The following is a 24,091-nucleotide window of genomic DNA, read 5'->3' on the forward strand; positions in this document are numbered from 1 at the left end:
TAATTTCTACAAAATAACTTTCTCAGTCCTTATAACTGTGTTTCTTTTTCAGATTTATGAGGATCTTCACGGATTTTCATATGTGGACTGGCGCCATCTGTAACGACAGTACTGTGCCGGCACCGATGATGATCACCGTCTGCGATGTTACGAAACGGGGGAACCCGGCGCCGTGTGAAAGCCGTCACGTCGCGACGACGCTCAGTTTGCATTCGTGCGCGCGCTTCGTCGGCAGGTAGCCGAAGATTTTTCTTGGAACTTTCCAAGTCGTGAGAAAGTGAGTAAAATAGTATAGTAATGTTGGATATGTATGTATAAGATTTTTCTACTTCAAAGAGAGCAGAAACATAAAAAATTACCTGAAAAATAACGATAGAATTTATATTTATCAAATTTTTCAGTTAATGTTAATAAATATATATATATATATATATATATATATAATAATAATAATAATAATAATAATAATGATATGTAAGATATAAAAACGTAACGGTAAAAAAACACGATACGGATAAATTAAAATTTGAAAATCGAACTCGTACGCAAATACGACACATTGGTGGGAGATAAAAGAAGGAATTACTTTTCTTTAAACCGAGAGCATTTCTTGACCAGCTTAATGGGAACCAGCCCGAACGCAGGGAAGGTAACACGGGATTCTCTGGTCCCGGTGATACCAGTTGCAGAGGCTGAACAGCTGATTGGCACGTGTTGCCTGTGCAAACGCCGAGTCGCGGATTGAATTTTCGATCGCTTCGCGAAGAGATGCGCCGTGCTCTATGAGGATTGACCCCGCTCGATAAAATATATAATAACGCCGTCGATTTTTTTTTCTGGTATCGCCTGGGATTTCGTGCACGTGCGTATAAATAAAACGATAAACGATTGCGTGAGCTCGCATCACGAATCTGAATCAAATTTAAACTACAGAGGGTCTCGGGTTCGCGAAGTGGACTTATCGTCAACGTTATCGCAGAGGGTCTATAAAACGGCCTACAAGCGCGATAGTCCGTTAGATTGTGGACGGTTTTGAGAAGAGCAAGTTTCGCATTATATTCCGGTAAGTGTTCTTTCAATAAGTGTCTTGTTCCCAGGACCCCGAGAATTGAATACAGTTAGACAGCGTACGAGATTATATTTATACACTTGCTAGATTCACTCGTTAGGATATCTTAATAATAGAAACGTAATACATCCGTTGAAATATTACAAACTTATCTGTAGAAAACGTCATGTTATTGACAAAATTGTGCTGTATTTTTAATTGACGTTACGTGAAACGTTCGAGAACAAATCGCGGATCTGATTCGTGAGATTGGGCAATTATATTCATTTGGATTTTATTTGTGTTTTGTGAGTAGCCTATTTTTCATGTGACACGTGTATAACTTACAGAATTATCGTGCAATTATTGATGGAATGGGTGTATGTGGTATTGGTATACACGTGTGAAATTGAAGGCCAGCGATAATAACGCCTATTAATTCACAAAGTGGACTCAGTAAACAAGAGAAGATATTAATGTGCATTTCCCATATGTTCAGAGCAAGTAAATATTATTGAACCGCGTAAATTAATCATTCAGTAGTCCAGTAATTCGAACTAGATATGATGCTAAAGTCTTCAACGATTGTTATATTTTACATATGTATAATCTAATTGAAATAAACAGTTGTGTAAAGTTAAATGCAACTTATAAGTAATTCCATTTATTAACAATCTTTTTCAAGAAAAACTAGAGAGAGAAAGAGAGAGAGAGAGAGGGAAAGAGAATCGATATAATCTCAGTTTAACAAGTGTTCATGGGGATTTAACGAACGTCAGTTAGTCTGAATGATTGATATTGATTTTTTTTTTTTTTTGGAGAATTGATTATTTCGTAAATAATATTATATTAATATTGACGATTCTTTTTACTTTAGATAGTTTATTGCTATTATTATTTACAAACTTTTATGCCATCATGTTTTCTGTAGAAATAATAAAATGTAAAGAAATGATACAGATTCTTACGACATATCCTGTTACATTACATCTTGAAGAAAATATAATAATATATATGTAGATGTCCACTTCTTTCTGAAGAGATAAGAGAAAAAAATAAATTAAGCATTTTAGTCGGTGTTGATGCAACCAGACAATTTAATCAATTGATTATATAAAAAATTATTGACATAAAGTTAATTAATAGATTATCTGTACTATTTTTGAAAATTCTTAATGATACATATTTTCAAACTAGTTTTATTATCAACGATATAAATTTTTACGATATGTCACGATTTCTAACAGCATGTTTTCGTTGTACATCAAAAACGCTACGTTCCCACGTGCGTTTGGTGCACTCAGCCGCGTGTATGGTTCTTCACCGTTATCTTCACCTTGTGTAAATGTAAAGCTTAGGTATGTGTGGAAATATGTATTTCCCCCTTATTTAATGTGTCGTATGACTAGGAGCCTAGTTGGCTCCTGAACATTCTTTAAAATTATCGTACATTATTCGATCTTTTAACGTTGCTTAACATTAACGTTAACCGTTTTATCAATGTGTTTATCATCAACCGTGACTTTTTGTATTTTAATATTTATATCGGGAAAATTCACATCGAAGAAAGATCGTATTAAATCAAATTATAAAATGTATTAAAATTAAAAATTAAGAAGTATTAATTTTTTATTGATTATTCATTAGGCAACCAGTAATATATTATTAATCATTATCCTTGTCTTTTTGAGATAAGAAGGTTTGAAATAAATTGTCAAAATCTGAGTTAAATTATTGACAATTATGATTATTATTATGGTTATCAATAAAACAAATGCTTATTATTATTTAAATACCGATACGTAATCTTATAAATGTTATACATTTGCTTATTTTTGACAGCGATGATTCTTTTTATCTACTTTTATATATTTATTAACTTTAACATGAAAATTGTTCTTATCAAAATCAGTGATCAAGAAGATAGAACGTATTTAAATTTTTATTGCGACTCATATTCGTATTTGGATTTGTTTCATTTTTTATATACAAATACCGTCTTACTTTATAATTGATTTTGTTTTAAAAAATACTCTCTAAATTCGTTGGAGTAAAATCTTATTCTAAAGAGTGAAAATTCAGTCAGTCTTGACAAAGAGTGACTCAAATTTTACTCCTTAAAATGAGATTTTACTTTAAAGACTTTAGAATAAAAAGAGTATATTTAATAATTGCAAGATGGTTCAGTATATTACTAATTTCGCTTACAAAAGCTTTGCTCCATTATCGATAACATAATCATGTTATTTAGAGTAATAAATAAAATTCTAAATTTTTCTTTAGTGTAATCAAAATTTAATTTTGTGATTAAAAAGTTTTAATTGCTGATTATATTAATTTGATATTATTAAATCATTTTATTATTGTTTGCAAAAGATATTTGTTATGTAATGATAACGTTAATACGTTAACTAATAGTTACACGCAGAGGGTAGATAAGCTGGAATTTATTAACGAAAAACAAATAAGAAAATCTTTTTTATTTCATCCACAGTTTTTTAACAATTTTATTAATACAGGATGAAAGTTTTTATTTTACCCTAATCACATGCCACATCATACCGTACGTCTCACATGATTCATTATTATCGGAGTCGGCTTCAAGGCATTTTTTAAACCATGACAGGTATTCGCTTGTCACGTAACGTGTGTAACACATATGTAATCTGGGCGTGGATAGAAATACGAGATTCACCACATGAATGCGCACTTCCTCCTAAAACTGCATGTTACGCACGATTGTTAACCTCAAATCTTAGCAAAGATATTCATTCGCTGTTTGATATTCATGCAAAAATGCTGTTGATGTTTAGAAAATACTCTTAATAATTGAATAACCTTTTAGCGAGATATAGATCTTCCCCAGAAAAATAAATTGTGTTAACAAAGACAAATTTTTAAGAACTGAAAATAATGTGAGCGGCATTTCTCCTTTTCAATGTGAAATATAATAAAGTATCATCTGGGCTACCCTTTTGGAATTCAATTTATGTGAGTACATATAGAATGAGTTTCTTAAAAATATAATTACGTTATCTTTTTCGATACATCTCGTTCATTTATAATCGCAACGTAATACGATAGTTTCAAATTGCATTTATGTGGCTTCACGTTTCAACGATACGGTCGTTTTCCTTTACATATCTATATCGTATTATAGTAGCATCAGCAGTTGTTTGAAACAAGCGGTAGAAAATTCTCAGTAATGAGGAGTGGCAGGATGAAGAACGATTCGACCGTGAACTATAAATTTCGATTAAACAGTCGGACACAGAAATGAAGACGATGCTCCGAACGCATGGATTGGATCGTCTCGTGAATTACAGAATGAATTGCCGATCGTCGCGACAGTGCTCTTATCTCTTACAATACTTTCCACGCGTATTGATTATAACTGTTATGAAAGGGCGGGACAGGATTCTCCACGATTCCATGACAACTTTTTTTACTAGCTTTTGCTTTAATGTACTCCATCACGATAACGTTAACGCCGTCAATTACCTTTTTTTGCATCAGAATCCAGTTACTGTACTGAATTTATTCACACAATAAAAAAAAATTTATGATATAATCAGTAAGTATTTAGATATATTATTTTTTTCTGTTTATATGTTAGAGAGAAAAGATAGTTGGAGAAAAAGAATTTTTTCGTATTCGTGATTTACAAATCCCGTGATAAGAATACTATATTACATATATATTGCTTGTTTTACAGTTCAATGACCTATTGTATTGAGTATCTCCGATGTGACAGAGTCAAGTTTATTGTCCAAAATTGATTTGAATGCTCCAATCAATTGGCGTCCATTGCCACCGATTTTAACAATAGATATGCATCGCGCTGGTATAGTTAGGCGTCTCACTTTAAATAATCTTTTAACATCTAATAAGATAAATAAATCAAAACGCGAAATAATTACATATGAATAATACATAATTATAATAATTATATTTACATATAATAATAGTACATAATTGTATATTATATAATTTATAATCTTTCTTTGTTCTGTCGTTGGTGTCTCAGCTATCCTGCTCATTTTTGTTACATCACAATTTATCGAGTTATTTCTATTACCTATACTAGACGCTACATTGGCACTAATCGTTACTATTTGTAGTCTTTGACTTTAATTGACTGCGCGTTTACGTGAACGAATTTAATTGATGTAAAACATCTGACTTAGTAAATAGGGAAACTGTTTTTAAGACTTTCATTATTTAAATCGTACTGGAAATTGGAGCAATTTAAGATGTGACAAGGAAATCTTCAGCTCTAGTTAAAAATAACTATTTTTAACTGTAAAATAATTATTTTTAATTTTCAAATTATTTTAAATCTTTATACATGTTTAAAGTTCATATTTTCCGAGATGTTTCAAGTCTACCAATGTATTTCTGGCTTTAAAATTTTACTTTCTCTTATAATTCTTTTTTATAAATGTTTTCAAGAACACGTGACATCTTCGTAAAGCAAGATATCTTCTGATTTTTTAATCACTTTTATAATTTATAATCTAAGAGCGCTGTTTTACAAAAATTATCTCCTCTCACTTGCGCATTTCATTTACGTTATCGCGCGCACGCGTAAGTATATTACTCAATTACATTACTCAACATTACTTTATTTGAGAAACATCGACGCTGATATTTAATGTCATACTACCAAATTTTACGAAAGATAACAATTAATGCGCATTAATTTTTTATTACTTGTTTACCACTGACTGTATTAATCACTATCAAACTTGAGAGAGACTGAGTTTATCAGGGAATGGTCGTAGCTCTACGCAATTAAGCTTAATTAATTCTTGTTGCTTGTGGAGTTGATAATTTCTTCTTTCGCGTGTGGCGTATCAAATTAGCTTTCACTGTGCACAATTAATTAAGAAAATTGTACAATGTTTTTAACATGTTACATTGAACAAAATTCTAATATTGCTCCGATCAACAAGTCGATCGAGGCTGCAGCCACTAAGATAACGCAATTACAGGTATAGATATCAAAGATAAATTTGTCGATGACACACTATACATATTCTGTGTTTGTCATTTCTTGCGTTACTTTTTAACAAAATTATTACGGTTAGACTCAAGTTACATAATTACAATTCCACAACAGGAAAGAACTCGCAGTCCACTATCCCAGTGAGCGTATCCACGATGTATTTATAGCTCATTAGACTACAAAAATACATGCTTCACCTCGCACGCATGTCGAGGAACAGGAAATAAGACTGATGTAACTTTCACTATTTGAAAGACGTTACGGGCACAATCGTTAAATTTAAAAAAAAAACAAATTTTTTTAAATAAAATAAATATTTCTATGAACTTGAGAAGTAATAATGCAATTGTATACAGAGATATTTTCCAAGGAGATTTCTAGAGCGAGTCGCTATTACGTACTACGTTACGTTCGCTGCCCGCCTTTGACGGCGATACAGTGAGTCATGTCGATTATAATGTCGTTCAATTCGCGTAATGATTCACTGTGCAATCAATTCATTCATAAGACAGAGAGATCGATGCTTACACGACTAATCCATATCACTGCCGTGATTATTAACCTTGTTGCTATCGCTCGATAATGCGTTTATGGGCTCAGGTGTATAATCGTAGCACTATCTGAAGAATAATCACAATTTTGTAATGGAAAAGAATCGGTTATCGAAAATTTTGTAATCCCAAGCGGGCAATGCACGTATTGTACTTAATCATCGTCTTCATTTAAAATTGATACGTTGCTGTAGTTTGTAGAAGCATAAAATAATGAAATCCGTGAATCCGATCGAAAGCAAGCAAACTATCTTCAAAACGCGGCAAATCAGTACTCACAAGTTGAAGAGCGAAACATTCTTTTTAAGTAACCCCTAGACGCTCAATATTATTCTACATATTGTAAAATATTGTTCATATTATATTGTAAAATATTATTTAGATTTTAATAGGGAAACGGCTTCGTAAAATTTTGCAGTATGATATTAAATAATATCATCATCGATGTTTCTCAAATAATGTGATATTGAGTAATATAATTGAGTAACATACTAACGCGTGCTAGCGATAACGTAAATGAAATGCGCAACAGCTCAATATTATATACACCATACTTGATATCGCACAATATTAATTATTGATTATTTTATAGGCTACATTGAAGGCTTATTTATGCACTATATTGTGTGAATAAGAAATTCATTGAAATATATTATACAATTTGTAAAGTATTTGGCTGTCTGTGGTTACTATTGCATCATAAAATGCCAATTTACGTTGCTTTATCGCTCATTTTTAATATTAATAAACTATACGTTATCAAAATTAACATTGCTTAATAAAATACTTATAGTCATGTGCTTGATATTGAAATGACCAAGCACCAGCATCTATAGTGTTCCAATTATTTAAGAATAGTTATGGTAGTGTAAGTTATATTCCGAATCTAATAATGATATGAGTAAAACTTAACACATTTTTTTCACAAAGACGGTTTTAACGTGAATACAAAATATTTTTTATTGCGTATCACGAGTTTAATGTCTAGGTTTGACTTTAACTATCATCAAAATACAATTATAGTCAATAAAATATTTGTAAGAATTACTCGATAAACTTTGACAAGAGTTAAACAACGTCTGATCACTGGGCAAATAAAGGGGTACTTTCCAGCTACACAAGCGGCATTGTGTAACACAGTGTATAATTCAACTGCTGCTTTCCAACTATGACACAAGCCGACACAATCATACACAAAATGTGTATGATGTGTAGCTCGTGTTTTATGTCACTTTATGGATACTAACGGTTTTACATTTGGTATCACTGGAGCGGATGTCGTTTCTCCTAGTTTCTCCATTCTTAACCTTTAGTTTCTGCGCGATTTTGAGAACGACGTCAAATGACCGATATTTATCTGTGGGAGGTCTAGCTTCAACAGATGCAGTATTTCAACTACAAGTCGACGCTGTGTAATACCGTGTCACACAGTGTACGACTATGTTTCGTTGCTGGAAAGCACCCAAGATTTAGTGGAAACAGATTACATAATATAATATACTCTTAATATAAATGATCAATGATATTGTGCAGTATCATACATAATATTGAGCATTCAAAAACCACTTTACACTGGATTATAACAAATTTGTGTAACGTGCTACGCGTGCTAATAAAGAATTTATGATTTATACATGGAAAGAACAATTCTGTTGAAATATGGATATAAAAATAATTATGTTAAACCATTAAAAAAATTAAAATTGGATTTATATTGAATTGATTTAAGCTGATTGCTAGAATGTCAAAACCCTTCGCAGCAGTATATCGTGCTTGAATGTCTTACGTAATAATTTTGATAAACATAAAATTATTTTTAATTTATGATCTGGATCTAGCTAAATTTGTTGATAATACAGTAAAATTTATCTTTCTATGTGAAACATTTCATCAAGATGGTATATCGCTAAAAAAACAGATGTATACAATTCTATAAAATAATATCGTGATGAAAGAACGTGAACAACTTCTATCTCCATTGATGAGAGAACCTCAAATCCATCTCTCCTATACTTAGGATCCATGGCGCCACTGACGGCGCATCTCTCTCATCCCCGACAATATAACGGGTGTGCAGCAAATATAACGGGTGTGCAGCACGAATGCGTATTTTTTCGAAGTCAAGTTCATTACGTTATTTTTATTGATGCAGATTACTCATATAATTAATTTGTTAAAAAGCTAATAACAGCAATATACGTAATTTAATTTTTAATAGAGAACGACATCAAATAATAGGCACATTTTCAATTTTCGAATATTGCAATTAATAATTTTCTTCAACAATTAGAATTGACGTCTGGAATGTTTATTTGAGTAAGTATGCAACTCGAACCGACGCGACATGACGCGGACATCGCGGGAAGTAGTTCAAAAGCAATTAAATGAGCTAAGCAAATAGTGTAATTGCAATAAAGGGGTATTATTACTAAAAATTGAAGTACTGCGTTAACAGATGCGTCAGATACATGTACGTACGATCATTATTATCAAAGATTGAAAGTACGATATTCGAAACCGACGTATATATGAATGAGAGAATATTGATCGCACGTAGCGCGTTTCGTAATTGTGTCGAGGGGCAAATATCGTAGAACTCGCTGTTGAATCCGTTGGATTCAATTTTTTGCGATTAAGTAACAGGTCTGTTTAAGATTGCGTTAAATTTATCGCGTTTTTTGTTTTATATGGGTACAATAATTAATCGTACAATTAATCGTGTAACTGTATACCAAAATATAATTTTAATACTTTTTAATAAATTTGAAATAATTAAATATTTCTACTTATCGTTGTTAAACCTTTAAAGAATTTTTTCTTATGTGCAGGAAACTCTAGCAGGGAACTCTAGCATCTATAGAAACTTAAAAAAAGTTTCATGTTTACAAACGTAATATCTTTTTACTTATAAATATAAGGAAAAATTTACCTTTATTCCATTTCATTTATTATTTTTTAATCTACAAACTATAGTTTTCCTTAATTGTCTTTCCTTTGCGTTTCTATCGATAAACACTCTTTTTTGAACTTTTTTATTGCGATATTAACAATCAAGAATATACGTACTTACATAAAAACATCATAAAAATTTCATTCTAAGACTTTTCATTCTTAGAATGAAATTTTTATGACGTTTTTTTATGTGTGTATGTAAATTTTTAATTGTTAATAGCACATTAAAACAGTTCAGAAGAAAGTGTTTACCGATAGAAACACAAAGGAAGGACAATTAAGAAAAACTATAGCTGGTAGATTAAGAAATCATAATTGAAATGGAGTAAAGGTTAATCTTCACTTGTGCAACCGCGTCTGGATCAGATCCTACCATTTCCGTTAAGATAATTTTATGACATATTACATCATCACCACAGGATCATAAAAATAAAGTTGTCCGGGACATTTTGCTCCATCCATCATTTATTCGAATGCCGCGTGAATGTAAACACGCATACTTTTTTATTCTCCACACGTTTTTATTCTCAAATTTTTGAAAAAAAATGCATTGAAAGCACATATAACATTCTCATAACTGCTAAATGCAAAATTATTCATTGAAAATACTAACATTATTTTGTTTTATTTCGAATGAGGCGCAGGTGCCGCGAAAAATCTCATAAATATGGATGTCAAATATACAAGGTGTATCCTTGTAAATGTCGGATGATTTATTGTTTTCAAACCGTTTTCTATAAGTTTTTATAACATATAAAATTATCTTTGTTCTAATATTATTAAATTATACTTAACGTTTTACGGTGATACGGTATGGATAGTACCGAATTAATAAATACAAACCAATCTAAATGTATATATTTAAAGACTTCTTGAATCCGTAACAGACTGTCTATTAAAGATTAAAGATTGCAAATTATAGATTAGAATTCAACTATTGAACGTGAAACAGATTAAAATTGGAATTATTTAATTAATTGAATTCTATTTTCAATTTGCAATCTCCAATGTGTAGATATACTGAGAAAAAAATTACTAACTTGACTGAATTTTTCAACTCAATTAAATTTCTTCAATTCAAGTATTAAGTTAAATATATAAATATTTGAATTGAAAAAATTTAATTATGTGAAAAATTTAGTTAATAATTTTTTTTCTCAGTATTGCGTGATATGTAGTTTGGTGCAAAGTTTGGACTTTATAGATATAAAAAAAAAGATATAAGAAGATACACAAAAAAAATATAAAAACCAGAGATGTAAAGAGTGATTATGCAAAGTCAAAGTTATCGTCTATGATGTATACATGTGCAAGTATGTATTACGTAATGGAAAGAAAATCGTAAAGATATTTTGGCATAATCAGATTTCATAGTTCCTGTAGTCTCTATAAGTTGTGAATTGACCTTTAAATTCAGAATGGACCGAAAGTATCTCGTAATGAGGTCGGTTCCGCGCCCACATTCACCAACATAATTAAACCAATCTATGAAATACTTGAACACGAGATAATGTTTTCTTCCATGAACATATATTTGAAGTTTTTATATAAAACATGAAGATGCAATTAGTCTATTTGTTTGTTTATATTAAGAAAAATTTAATGTTGTGTACCAATAATCACTTAATGTTATACAATTAATTTAAGAGCTGAATTGTTAAAAAAATATTACGTGTATATTCATATATAAATGTACATACGCACGATTTACTCTTACTACATTACGTTTAGATGGTCATTTGCTCGTGCGATAGTATTAAGCTCACGTAACTGTCTAAACACAATTCGTAATTGGCCAATTGTTAATCTTTATATCTCAAAAACTACTTCTTGAAATAAAAATGTACAAATAATACTATTTACTATTCTTTTATTTACTTTTTCAATATCTTTCTCGTTATAGTATTTTAATTCATAACTTTTGGAATACCCTATATATAAATTTAATTTGCTTTTAATCAGAAGAAGTATCCTGCAACTCTTTTCTCATGTGTTGACTTAATATCCTACAAGTAATGCGAGTAAACACCATTAGTTTAATAAGAAATAGTTCGAGCAAACAGATGTCGGCAAGACGATTATTAAGAAATTCGATGATGTCTTTCAATAGCTTTATCTTCTGTTATTTTAGTTATTTTAGTTTTTTCAACTATTATTTATACTATATACTGTATACGTATTTATAACTGCCGACTTTAAATTTTTAATCAATTAAATGAATTAATATAATTTGACTTGCAAATAAAATACGTTTGTAAATGGTACAATTATATATTGTTTAATAAATTATTATAATATAAAATAGTAGTACCGTTATCATTTGAAAAATGACAAAATAAAACACGAAGATTACCATTTGTCCGTTACGAAACATTTTGTCGTAAAACTTTGCATATTTTGCTCAGTCTTGCTGTGTTTTTAGCGAAGGCCAAGATCAGTCGACCAAGGCTTTCAAAGTCATATCATGTAACATCTTCACCATCGGATTACTCTTACATATGTATTAGAGAATCGGTGACTCGGTGCTACGAGATAATAAGTGCGTTCTTCAGTAATTGGGTGCTGATCGATCGAATTCCGAGTTAGCGAAGAAAGAGGACAAAGAAGAAGACTAGAACCATGTGAAAAACAGGGCATTTTCTGTTTTGAATATTTGCAAGGAACGATTTCAAATTTACATACCAACTGAAGAATAGTTTTCTATTGCAGAGACAATAACACAGAAATTATTATCTTAATATTATCAAAAGAAAATTAAATATTATCAAAAGAAAATATTTTATATACGATTTTTACATATAATTTCCACGTGTTAATACCATTACTAAATGTAATAAATAAATAATTAATTAACTTTATTTATTATTTATTTATTATTTATTCTCACAACAATGTAAGGCACTTATTACTTTTATCTGAACTAATTTGAATTTATTATTATTTATTAAAGAAAAATATATGTTAAGGGCTATACAACATACTGTAAATCCGATACTTTGTCCAATTTCACACGACAGATATGTGCGTCGTTCCGAATTCCGACACGAGTAACGAATTATTTTCGAGTTAGGTCTGTCGATCGATCGGTCGGTTCTCTTGTCAACCACGAAATTTGACATTGACTTTTAAAGTAACCAATTATCAATAGATATTGTATCGAAATACCGGAAAACGTTGCAAATATTATTTATTCTTGGTATGTTTGGCTAATGTTAGAGAAAGCTGATATTCCCCTACGTCCTGATAAATTCTCAAGTATCGTATAATCTACTCTTGATACGTATAATTTATAAAAATAGCAAAATATTATTAATAATTATGCGATATAACAGTAAATTATATTACTATATCATTTAATATAGCAATGTAAAGAAATTAGTATTTTTTTATTTGTAATTAACAGTGTGTTGTAATAAGTTTTGAGACATTTCATTGTTAGTTTTGGGCAAGGATAAGAAATAACACGTTACAAGTATTGCGTCACTTTTATTTTTTTATAATAGCAATTTTGTAATGCCGTTACAATTTTTTATAATTGTAATGATAACGAGTTACTTGTCAAAAGTCATTAGTCCGATTCTGGCGTTACCATTATCATTATGAATAATTGTAGTAACGTTACCAAACATCGTTATTTGAAAAATTAACAGTAATGACGTTATTTGTGACTCGTTTCTTTCCAGCTCTGGGTGTGGATATAATAGACATTATTAATTTCTTAAAGATGTCACATGCTGTATTCACATGCTGTATATTTAAAACATTACTACCATTTCCGTGCTTAAAGCGTTATTACATTTCAAGCATTAGCAGCAAGTGTTTTTATTACATTGTTATCTTATTTCTTGTCAATTAGCATAGAATGTTCGTTGAATTTTCATATAGTGACTTAACAGAAACTTTATCTTTTGTACTATTATTACTTTGTTTCTCAATAGACATTGTAGTAGTAAAGTATTTACATATATAGACGCTTCTTTTAATAAAATAATAAACGAATTTTTCTTACATTACTTCTAATTAATTATTCTTTGAACAAATTTAAGTAATTATATTTTAATTATAAAGGTTAACTATAAATAACATTAATTGAAATATAAAAAAAAACGGTTTAAATATTCCAAGTAATGCATGTGCGTTTAAATAAAGTTATATGTACATTTTTATCATTTTTGTATATATTAATATTTATTAATATATTTTTTCAATGTTCAATATTAATATATGGAAAAAAGTCATGAGAAGTATTTTTTTCTTTGATCTATTTTCGAATATTCGGATTAATAAATCTTATGTATAACCACATTAATAAAACTTATATTAATGTTAATCGTAAAATTATTTGGAAGCGACTCACATGTTATAACGCTCAGCACAGGTCGAAGATATTTTTGCAGATTGCACCTGTCGTTGTTAAGTCAACGTGGAAAATATTTCCGCAGTTGTGCTAGGCTGATTTACATACGAAGATATACGTAACGTGTTAAAGAGGTGCAGCCTTCACATAAATTCGTACGCTTTTAAAAAAATATTTACCAAACTCGTTACAATTGATTATCAGAAATGTGACTGGAGTAAACCAGATATTTTACAAATTTAGCATAATTCAATTTTAACATCAGTAATTAAAAATTGGTGTTTATAGAATTTGCCAATCTAACGTGTTGAATTGATCAAGTTACTTGTGCTACACTCGATTGCAGAAAGCAAACGAAGAAAGATAAAAAAATGCCAGAATAAATCTTTTGATAACAAGTTTTAGAGAATACCTGGAAACAGATAATCTTATCATGACGCAAACCGAGTGGCATTATCAGCGATCAATATGTAGTGTTCTAGAACATGCATTCTCTTTTATCACAGTGTATATTCATATTCGAATAACTAGGAGAATTATTAAGAACTAGTTAAAGGAAAGAATTGTTAAATAAGCAAACATGTACTAAAAATCATGAAATTGATCTTCTGATAAATTTAGTCGCTTTATGTCATTTTGGAATGTATGTTATCGATAAAAGAAATTAATCTATGTGTGCATTTGTTCTTGTTTTAGATCTCTGAAGAGGGTTGTCCTGCATCATACATCAATCTGAAATTTTGCTTTTCTATATCTAAAGATTTGCTTATGAATCGACTTTTGCAATTTTTGCACAACAACATCACGATCAACGAATCAAAACGGATACTGACTAATCTCCTAAAAGTAGTTTGAAATGCAAAGCAACGACTAAATCGATTTGTGTAATTGGAAGATCAACGGTGAACCTCGGTATTCGAGCGTCTGTAGACGATCGCAAGAGACGTTCAAACAAAAAGTATATTCTTGATAAAGATGTCGCCAAACGAGGAAAGAATACCGCCGACGATGTGTCCCAAGACGGAGATGGATTGTGATGTGACGCTGAGGAAGAATCGATTGGCGAACGGTGAAACGGTAAACAATCATGAAACGACGACCGAGAAGAACGATGACTTGGCGGTCGAGACCGAGTATGTGCCAAGGATAAAGTGGCTAGATCTCAGTGCGCAAATCTTCATACACGGCGGTTGTCTCTACGGATTGTATCTGGTGCTCACACAGGCGGTGCTCACACAGGCGAAACTGCTTACAACGTTATGGGGTAGGAGAATTTCTTGATCTATACACGTGTATATATGTGTATTTAATCTACAATTGCAATTTTTATGATTTAAACATTGTAATAAGTATACTGACTCTCGTTCTCTTTCGTCTTTGTGAAGAAAATATTCTTTACACGTTATCCTGTACAGCTTTATAACTTTAATATACAGGGTGATTATTAATGGTTGTACCCACTTTTTATCATAGGAGTATGATTTACCGACGGATATGTATTTCTAACATATTATATTAGAAATTACAAATGCTTGGAAAATCATGCTTTTATGGTAAAAAGTGGGTACAACCAGTAAGAATCACTCTGTAGATATTTTTTCACGTAAATGTTTAAAAGATTACACAACGTGCATTTGAACGAGTTATTTTTGCGCTTTGAGATACTACATAATCTCGATATCGCTTATCAAATAGGTAGGGATGAACTTATATAATCTGCACACACAAAATAGCAAATTGGTTTATTTGGTTTTGCAATCTAATTAAAACATTGCAAGCAAACATTGAGTTTACAAGTTACTGAATTGAGTTAGTTACTAGTACGGTTAATCGTAATAAATAATTAATAAATAAAGATAGTTAAATAATAATACAAAATAAATAATAACATTTTGATTTATTACATATAATTTTTATTTATAGTGCAACTGATGTTGTTTTTTGTATGTTCTTCTTTATCATCTTATAACAATAACTGGTATAATTCAAGCTTAACTCGCATAAAAATAATTTTTATTATCTATAACTTTATTTCCAGAAACTTTTGCTTGTTATAATGGTTCTAGCACTTAATTGCACAAATTGATGTTATAATTTCTTTTTGTTTGTTACCGTAAAATAATCCTTGAAATATGAAAACTTTGGAAGTAAACTTTGATTTACGATAGCACAAAAATGTAGGTCGTGCCGGTAATTACGCGTCATTTGCGAGTTAATCACAGTAATATCGGTGCTGTAATTCTAACGCTGTAACGCTTGACCGAGTATTACACCGAGCATTGGCTTACCTTCTCTATCTGCGAATCTGTCGGTTTTTAAACACGTTTTGCCGCGCGTGCAGCGTGGATGGACGAGAACACGCAATCTATTCAACACCGCGACAATTTATAAATGTCTTAGTTGTTGTAAAAACAAAGTTTTTCTTATACTTGAGATTAGAATGTCGACAGTCGAGAAAGAAAATAACAAAATAATTATTTTTTATTTTGTAAACAATCGCCCGTATCTGGAACGCGCTTAGAAAGAGAACGCGCTGTGGCGCGCCTTTTCATCATTCTTATCGTTCGGTAGACGTAAAAGGATAGAATGCGAAAAAGCGCGCTCTGAATAGGGCGTAGGCCAATGCAAACATTGATATTGAAACGTACTCTTTTATTCTGTTGCATTTATCATATTTTCCTTGTGCTCTTGGTACAATTTTGTAATTTCGTTTTTATCATGTTGTTTTCTTAATTAATAAGCATAAATCGAGATTAGTTGTCGATATAACCGCAAAAGCTATAACGCTAAGCGTTATCATGCATATGCGTTAAGACGCTCGAAATAAATTTGCGTCACACACAGCACGCGCCGGATACTTACAGCTGTATTCTGCGAGTTGAATCACACATGCGGCGTTGGTCGTGGAAAATGAATGAAAGGGTAGCAATGCAAAACGCGGCTATGAAAGTACTTATAAGAAAAGCTTGGTAATGAGATTGATTATGCAAACACACGTGTTCACATTCGATCATTGACGATTAAAACCGGCATCTACATCGAAGTTGCTGGCATAGCCAACGAAACGGAAGCATCAACCGCGATAACGAGAACGCGGATACGTCTCGGATTTCTGCATTGTTTCGCGACACGGCGAATATAACGTCTCAATTCTCAATTCTCATCTAAAAAATGCGATAAAAGGGAAGACGGCTGTTACATTATTTATAAAAATTTGTTTACATAATTTTTTATCTGTCTTTATAAGGAACTAACGATTAAAAGTGAAATTGCAAAATCGTACCGAGGATACTAGAAGATAGTGTGAGGGTAAACAGAAAAATAACGGAAATGTAAAAATAAAAAAATGAAAAGTAGAATTAGTAATTGAACAAAATTATGTATAAAGATTTGATTTTTCCAACAAAAATAATAAGCAATTTCAAAAACTCTAATTTAGCAAATAGTAAGATATTCCAATGTTGTTGTCATTGGAATATCTTACTATTTGCTAAATTAGATTTTTGAAATTGCTTATACCTTAGTCATCCTCATATATATCTGAGAATATTTTGATAAATATTATCTGTTATTTACAGTGTTCGTGACGATTTATACATCTGGTTTTGGTATTACGGCTGGCGTTCACAGATTATGGTCGCACAAGGCGTACAAAGCGAAATGGCCTTTGCGTCTGTTTTTAGCCTTCCTCTTCACGATAACAGGACAGGTGTGTAAACGCTGTTACATAATAACAATATAATCCTTAAATAACAATAATTTTTTATTAATGTTATAATCGTGACAGTGACTGCATCGCTGTCACACAAAATTCATATTAAATTCATATTACGTAATTCATTCCAGCTTACACTGAGAAAAATATCAATCAAACGTTTATTTAAAATAATGATCAAATGAATTTTGTAGTTACTAGTACTAAAACTTTAGTTACACTTAATGAACTATTTGATTATAGTTGTATAAAAACAATTTGATTAAGACTACAGATTGTTTGATCAAAACAACTACATATTTAGTAATCATAACTATAAAATTTATTTGATCACTATTTAACTAAACTTTTGGTCTATTTCACCAAATATTTCTCTCAGTATACGTTTATATATATCTTCAATTAATTAGAAAATAAATTAATGACCTTTTTTAACAATATCTTTTTTGTGCAGAAAGATTTGTACACGTGGGCATTGGATCATAGAGTACATCACAAATATAGTGAAACCGATGCGGATCCTCATGACGTAAGGAGAGGTTTCTTCTTCGCTCATGTAGGATGGCTTTTTATAACACCTCATCCCGACGTTGTCGCCAAACGTAAAGCGGTCGACGTGAGTGATCTAGAAGCCGATCCCATAGTTATGTGGCAAAGAAGGCAAGATTCTTATTTGTTCGTTTACATGATTTACTTGTTTTTTTTTTATCATCCAGAGAAAAGTTTCTACAAATTAAAAAATATTTGTTTGAATCAAAGAAATTTGTGCATTGTTATACGGTTAAAGAAAGGTTTCTTTGATTTGAAGAAATTTTTTGCTTGTTCCTTTTATTTGAATTAAAGAAATGGTTGTGAAACGCAAATCTTTTTTTTTTTAAATAAAAGAAATGTACTTTTAAAATCAGAATTAAATTATTTCTTATAGTACATTCTTTGAATTAAATAATTATTTGTTTAAATTAAACAAATAATTTGAAGAAATAATTTATTTATTTTAAGAAGGTTAATAATATCATTTTTTGAAATCAAATAAATTTTTATTTTCTTCAAAGATATTCTTATTTCAAATTAAAAAATTAGGTTATAGAAATAATCATCAATTTAAACATAATTTTTCTCTAGATGACTATATTGCCAAAAGAAATATATGAAAATATATAAGAAAAATAAAATAATATTAAATTTAGTTCTAATTAATTTAATATTTAAATATTTAAGATTACAATTGAACTTTAATTATAATAAAAAAAGTATTCATGATTAATAATAAGTTTTTATGAAAATATTTGGATATAAATACATGTCTGAATACTACTAGGATTTTACTTTATATTATTATTATTTTTTTCTTTATCATTATTTTTATATTATTTAGCTATTTATTTACGTTTCTTTGTAACGCAATTAATTTTATATTAATTTGTCCGTAGGTTGTACATACCTCTATTTGTGCTTTTGACCATCTTACTACCGGTGGGGATTCCTTGTTATTTCTGGTCGGAGTCATTGTGGATTTCATTCTGGGTGAATTTCAATTTTCGCTTCTCTATCAATTTGAACATAGCTTTCTCCGTCAACAGCGTGGCGCACATGTGGGGACAAAAACCGTATGATAAGTACGTATTGAATTGCGAATCTATCAAAAATCATTATAAGTTGAGCGATTGAAAATAGTCAATTATTTAATACAATGAATTTTTCACATAGCACGGAGATTCCATCTATTACATCAGGTCTAAAACATAATTTGACTATTCGTTCGTAGGAATATCTCACCAGTGGAAAACATTGCGGTATCAATCGCGGCGCTTGGTGAGGGATATCACAACTATCATCACGTGTTTCCATGGGACTACAAGACCAGCGAGCTGGGCAATTACCCATTCAATCTTAGCACCGGCTTCATCGACGCTTTTGCGCGGATTGGTTGGGCCTACGATTTGAAGTCTGTCTCGCCAAATATGATTCGTCGCAGAGCGGATCGGTGTGGCGATGGAAGTCACATTTGGGGTTACGGCGATGCCGATATCTCTCAAGAAGATCAGGCAGAATTGGATGTAATGGATAGTCAGTAGTGAGACTCTTGAGAAAAACTCAAAGCGGAAATCGTGATCAGATTTTCTCGGATGAATTGAACAAACGCTAGAAAAAGCGTCTTCTAATACCATATTAAAATACCGTATTAGTAATACACCGTGGACCATGTGAGTCTTTCACAGAACTAAAATAATATGGGATTTGAGATACCGTGTAACTTTAAGTTCCACGTAAATTAGCTTACCATTGGGAAATGTTTCAAACGTAATGGTAAAATTGAAGAGGTATTTCAATCAAAAGTTAGTTAATAAAAGTGAAGTTGGCTCTCGATTATAATCATCGGTAATAAATAAATAGTTTTATTTATGATAACCATGAATTATTCGTAAACCGTAGAATTAAGATATATGCATGATATTGGTTGTTTATTTATTTTATATTTAGGGGATTTATTTGTTGCAAAAAGAAAATAAATTTCATCTGGTAACATATGTACAATGGCAAAGATGTAATTGACTAATTAAAACTTCACATAATCGAGGGTTTATTGTATGGTACACACACGAGAAGCTATTGTTTAATTTAATGCAATACGTGTTATTACGTTTCTGATAATACGTACATAGTTGTTATTTGTTACAGTTATATAAGTACATTATTGAAAATTTCCCGTTAAAAGTATCCGATTAAAACTACTAGAAAGCACTCTATTATTCGATTAGTAAGATTAAATTGTATTTTTGTATCTGCATTTTTTAGTAAAACACAATTACTTTAAAATAGGTATGTATTGTATTGTATCGGTTGTATTATATGTTTTGCTGAAAAATTCAAATTTACAATTTAATTGTAAATTTGAATTTTTCAGCAAAACATATAATACAACCGATGGAAAATTCAAAAACATCATTCAATTAAACTCTATAAAGTTCAATTATTATATTATACAATCGATTTGAAGCTATTATGTTTTACTGGAAAATATAGGTTCAAAAACACAATTCAATCTTACAATTAGACCGAATAGAGCTGTCTAGTAATTTAAGCCAGACATTTTCGACAGCGTTCTATTTTATTAACGCAAAATACAATAAATGAGAAAATTGGTTCGTTCTATGATAAAATTGTGTATAAATACTTTATAATACTTTTCTTTCAATCTTTAGTTAGGAAACAGCATTCGAAATTTGTTTTGGACAATTAAAAAGAGATGAAAATAAAATCACCGCATGCTATCAAGGTAATTTTTTCAACAAATCTTTCTTATATCGTAGCTTTTATACAATAATAAAATTTTAATTTATATTCTATTAAAACTTGAAATACGGGTCACATGATAAACCTGATGTAAGTTGTTTTTAATATGAATTATATTTAAGATAAAATTACTTTATACACTAATAATGTATACTTTTTGTATTTGTACGGTTACGCTTAATTCCACGCTTTATACTTTGGTATCTAGAAATGTTACATTGACCAGTTAGCTTAAACAGATTATAAATGATAATACTTATGGTGCCTTTTATAAGATACTTTTTCCAACATAGTTCCTATATTGTTCACAAGCGTATCTTATTGTTATATACAAATGTATCCTAAATTATGTGTTAAATATTATATGTTTAATATTTAATACTGTATATTAAAATAACAAAATAATATATGGAAATTTTCTGTGCAACTTGTAAAAAATTATCCAATAAAATCTTATTTAATCTTAGCTTGTCACATTACCTTAGTTACCTTTCTCATCACGAAGTCTGCTTTGTAAGAGAGATGAGAGCAAGTGACGGAGTTCTTTTTTTTTCTTCTGTAAACTGATTTTAGGTTTTTAAGATATGATTTTTTACTGAAAAGGTACTTTCCACCTTGAAATATAAAAAAAAAACTTAATTAGAACTCAAACAAGTCATGGTATAAGGGCTAAATTTTCATAATGATTCAAGTTTACATTTGCCACTTTCCGTCTAGGATACTATTTTCTCTATCCTAGTGTACGACAAATAGCGATACTCAAGGGGCAAGTGATAATAATTAATATTTTAAATTAAATGACTTTTATATTGTACGTATATGTTAGTAATGGCTGTAGAAAAGAAATAAATCACGAATAATATATCGTAATTGCAAGACAGATTCGTAACTTATAAGAAAACAATATAACAATTTAATCAAAATTTTAATTACTTACTAATTACAATTTTGAGTAATATGAGTTTAATTGTCTACACTCTTTTTCTTTTTCTATAAACAAACCATCTCTATAACCTCTCTATGAACAATTCAAGTCTACATTTGTCACTATTTGCTATAGAAGCTCTTTTCTCATTTCAAACTGTACTGGGAGAAATCAATTTGATATCAAAGTATACGGATTATATTAAAATAGAGGAAAATGTACGATATACAATAGATTAAATGTCGTTCAAAGATTCAGCAACCAACAAAATGTACCTTAAAGTATCAAAACAAAATCCTCTGATTTAATCTTGTTTTCACGAAGACAATTTTAAGCTTCTCCTTTAGTTATAATATTCAGCTTTATGGTTTCACCGCTTCTTTAAAAAATAGTTAGATATTTAAGAACTATTGTTGTCTTGATGATAGGTAGTAGAATAGATACGAGAAAAAGAAGAAGTTAAATTGTAACTATTTGCCCCCTCCCTCATCCTTACTTTGTACTTTGTAATTTTGTCACCGTACTGAAAGTATATTTTTTAATTTAGCATATGCAAAATCAATACCATCGAGTAAGATAGATACAAACAAGAATCAAATAAAAGATATATTATTTTTAAGTAATTACAATTCTTTAAACAAATTTTATTGGAAAAATTTGCAAAAATTGAACACTTCAAATAAAAAAAATCTCAATTTTTTGCATTTAAATTTCAAGATTAAAAGACGGTGAAGCTTTTTACTTGATGTTTTAAATTAACAAAAAAAAAAAATAATAATAAGACACAAATCACTCTAAAAACAGAGAACTTATCGGACCAATAATATGAAAATACAATGTGAACGATATGCCTAAACAATCACAGCTAGACCTTAATGCTAACACTTAATGTATAATTTCTTACTTAATGTATAATTAGCTTTTTAATTCAGTAAATTTGCATATGTAACATGACTTTGCTAAATTTATACACATATTACGACACTTATTAAATTTATTAATTCGAAATTCATATTAAAGACCTTCAAACTAAAATAAGTTAAAAAAATTAACGTATTTCTACATATGTAACATATTACTCAAAATTACGTAGAAAGTATATACACCTGTAAACATTTCTGCTACCTGCAAAACTGAAATTCAGCTTTTATAAAAATACAACAAATACTAATGACCAGTAACCATTCTACAATGTCTAAATAGACTGTAACGAAATAATTACAACGGTTGTTTTTAGAATTCAATGTGATTTATATGAGACATTATAATATTTCAGCACTTTTTAGATGTATTCCATGACCGCCAACCTTTCTCTACTATTTCGCAGAACGGTGTGAAGCGCACAACTTTATAAGAAATAAAAATGCTTAATGTAGAGCGATTGTACTTTGTTTGTACCCGTTTGTACCACTTTTTTTTTGTTTGTATCTCAAGGGGTAAAAAGTTATAAGAGGGTGAAAAAATGGCCTCTTTTATAACATTTTACCCCTTGAGGTACAAACAAAAACAAAAAAGGTACAAACGGGTACAAACGAAGTACAATCAATATGTATTAAGCATTTTTATTTTTTATAAAGTTGGGCGCTAACACCGGTATTTCGGAGGATTTAGAGGGAGGAGGGAAGAGGGTCGTTGGTATCCTCTTCATGTATAGCCTCACGTTTTTATTCGGCTATACATACTTCTCTGTTACTCAGATTTAAACAATAACATTGGATCTTGTTAATATGGTTTTTTAAACAAAATTTTTATATTGAAATATTTCTTGCTAAATCGATTGTTATTCCAAAGAGTGATGTTCAAAAACATTAGAGATATTATTTTATATTTATGTTTAAAGGTTAATAGAGATAAAATAATATATTTTATAATATCATTAAAATCTTTAAATGCAGGAAAATTTGAAATCAAAAAAATTCTAAACGATGGAAAATTAAAAATATATAATTTTGTAACAAAATACTGTGTTTTTAAACTAATCCGAGTTTTAGTAAATTATTTTTGGGCTAGCCATATTACTACCACTTTTTTCTTCCACCGATTATGCAGTGTGTCACATTTTTATAAATCACGTTCTAAGTAATAAATATTTCATCACTTTGAATTTAGAATTTGTTAAACAACACTTTGAAGAATATAATCATTTAAGTTTCAATATAAAGTATTGATTATAAACAAAGTTTTTTAATAAAGTGAAAGTGACTGCCATATTATCCTCTTCTCCTCTATATATCATTTTTT

The 24,091-nt window shown here is 30.0% G+C and overlaps 1 protein-coding gene and 1 long non-coding RNA gene across 3 annotated transcripts; one reads left to right on the forward strand and one right to left on the reverse strand.

Moving 5' to 3' along the window:
• Positions 1 to 120: 120 nt before the first annotated feature.
• On the forward strand, positions 121 to 21,391 carry LOC120356831 (acyl-CoA Delta(11) desaturase-like). Of its 2 annotated transcripts, XM_039449352.1 has the most exons (7): positions 634 to 862; positions 934 to 1,063; positions 14,613 to 15,180; positions 17,495 to 17,625; positions 18,086 to 18,291; positions 19,062 to 19,247; positions 19,397 to 21,391. In XM_039449352.1, exons 3-7 carry the CDS (start codon positions 14,892 to 14,894, stop codon positions 19,704 to 19,706), a joined length of 1,122 nt encoding a protein of 373 aa, XP_039305286.1. In that variant the 5' UTR covers positions 634 to 862; positions 934 to 1,063; positions 14,613 to 14,891; the 3' UTR covers positions 19,707 to 21,391. The 2 variants fall into 2 exon arrangements, with proteins under 2 accessions (XP_039305285.1, XP_039305286.1); XM_039449351.1 differs by lacking the exons at positions 634 to 862; positions 934 to 1,063 and adding an exon at positions 121 to 277.
• On the reverse strand, positions 20,928 to 23,289 carry LOC113003394. The gene is made up of 2 exons (XR_003268442.2): positions 22,126 to 23,289; positions 20,928 to 21,539 (listed from the first exon to the last, which is right to left on the reverse strand). It is a non-coding gene; the product is annotated as an uncharacterized LOC113003394 (long non-coding RNA).
• Between the last annotated feature and the right edge of the window lie 802 nt (positions 23,290 to 24,091).

This window comes from Solenopsis invicta, chromosome 5 (genome assembly GCF_016802725.1).
Source record: "Solenopsis invicta isolate M01_SB chromosome 5, UNIL_Sinv_3.0, whole genome shotgun sequence".
Lineage (NCBI taxonomy): Eukaryota > Metazoa > Arthropoda > Insecta > Hymenoptera > Formicidae > Solenopsis > Solenopsis invicta.

Bases quoted from the DNA above. Each gene is read 5' to 3' on its own strand.
- LOC120356831 (XM_039449351.1), top strand. From the start codon at position 14,892: ATGTCGCCAAACGAGGAAAGAATACCGCCGACGATGTGTCCCAAGACG. The intron at 15,181-17,494 runs GTAGGAGAATTT...TGTTATTTACAG, and splicing joins ACTGCTTACAACGTTATGGG to TGTTCGTGACGATTTATACA. The intron at 18,292-19,061 runs GCAAGATTCTTA...ATTTGTCCGTAG, and splicing joins ATAGTTATGTGGCAAAGAAG to GTTGTACATACCTCTATTTG.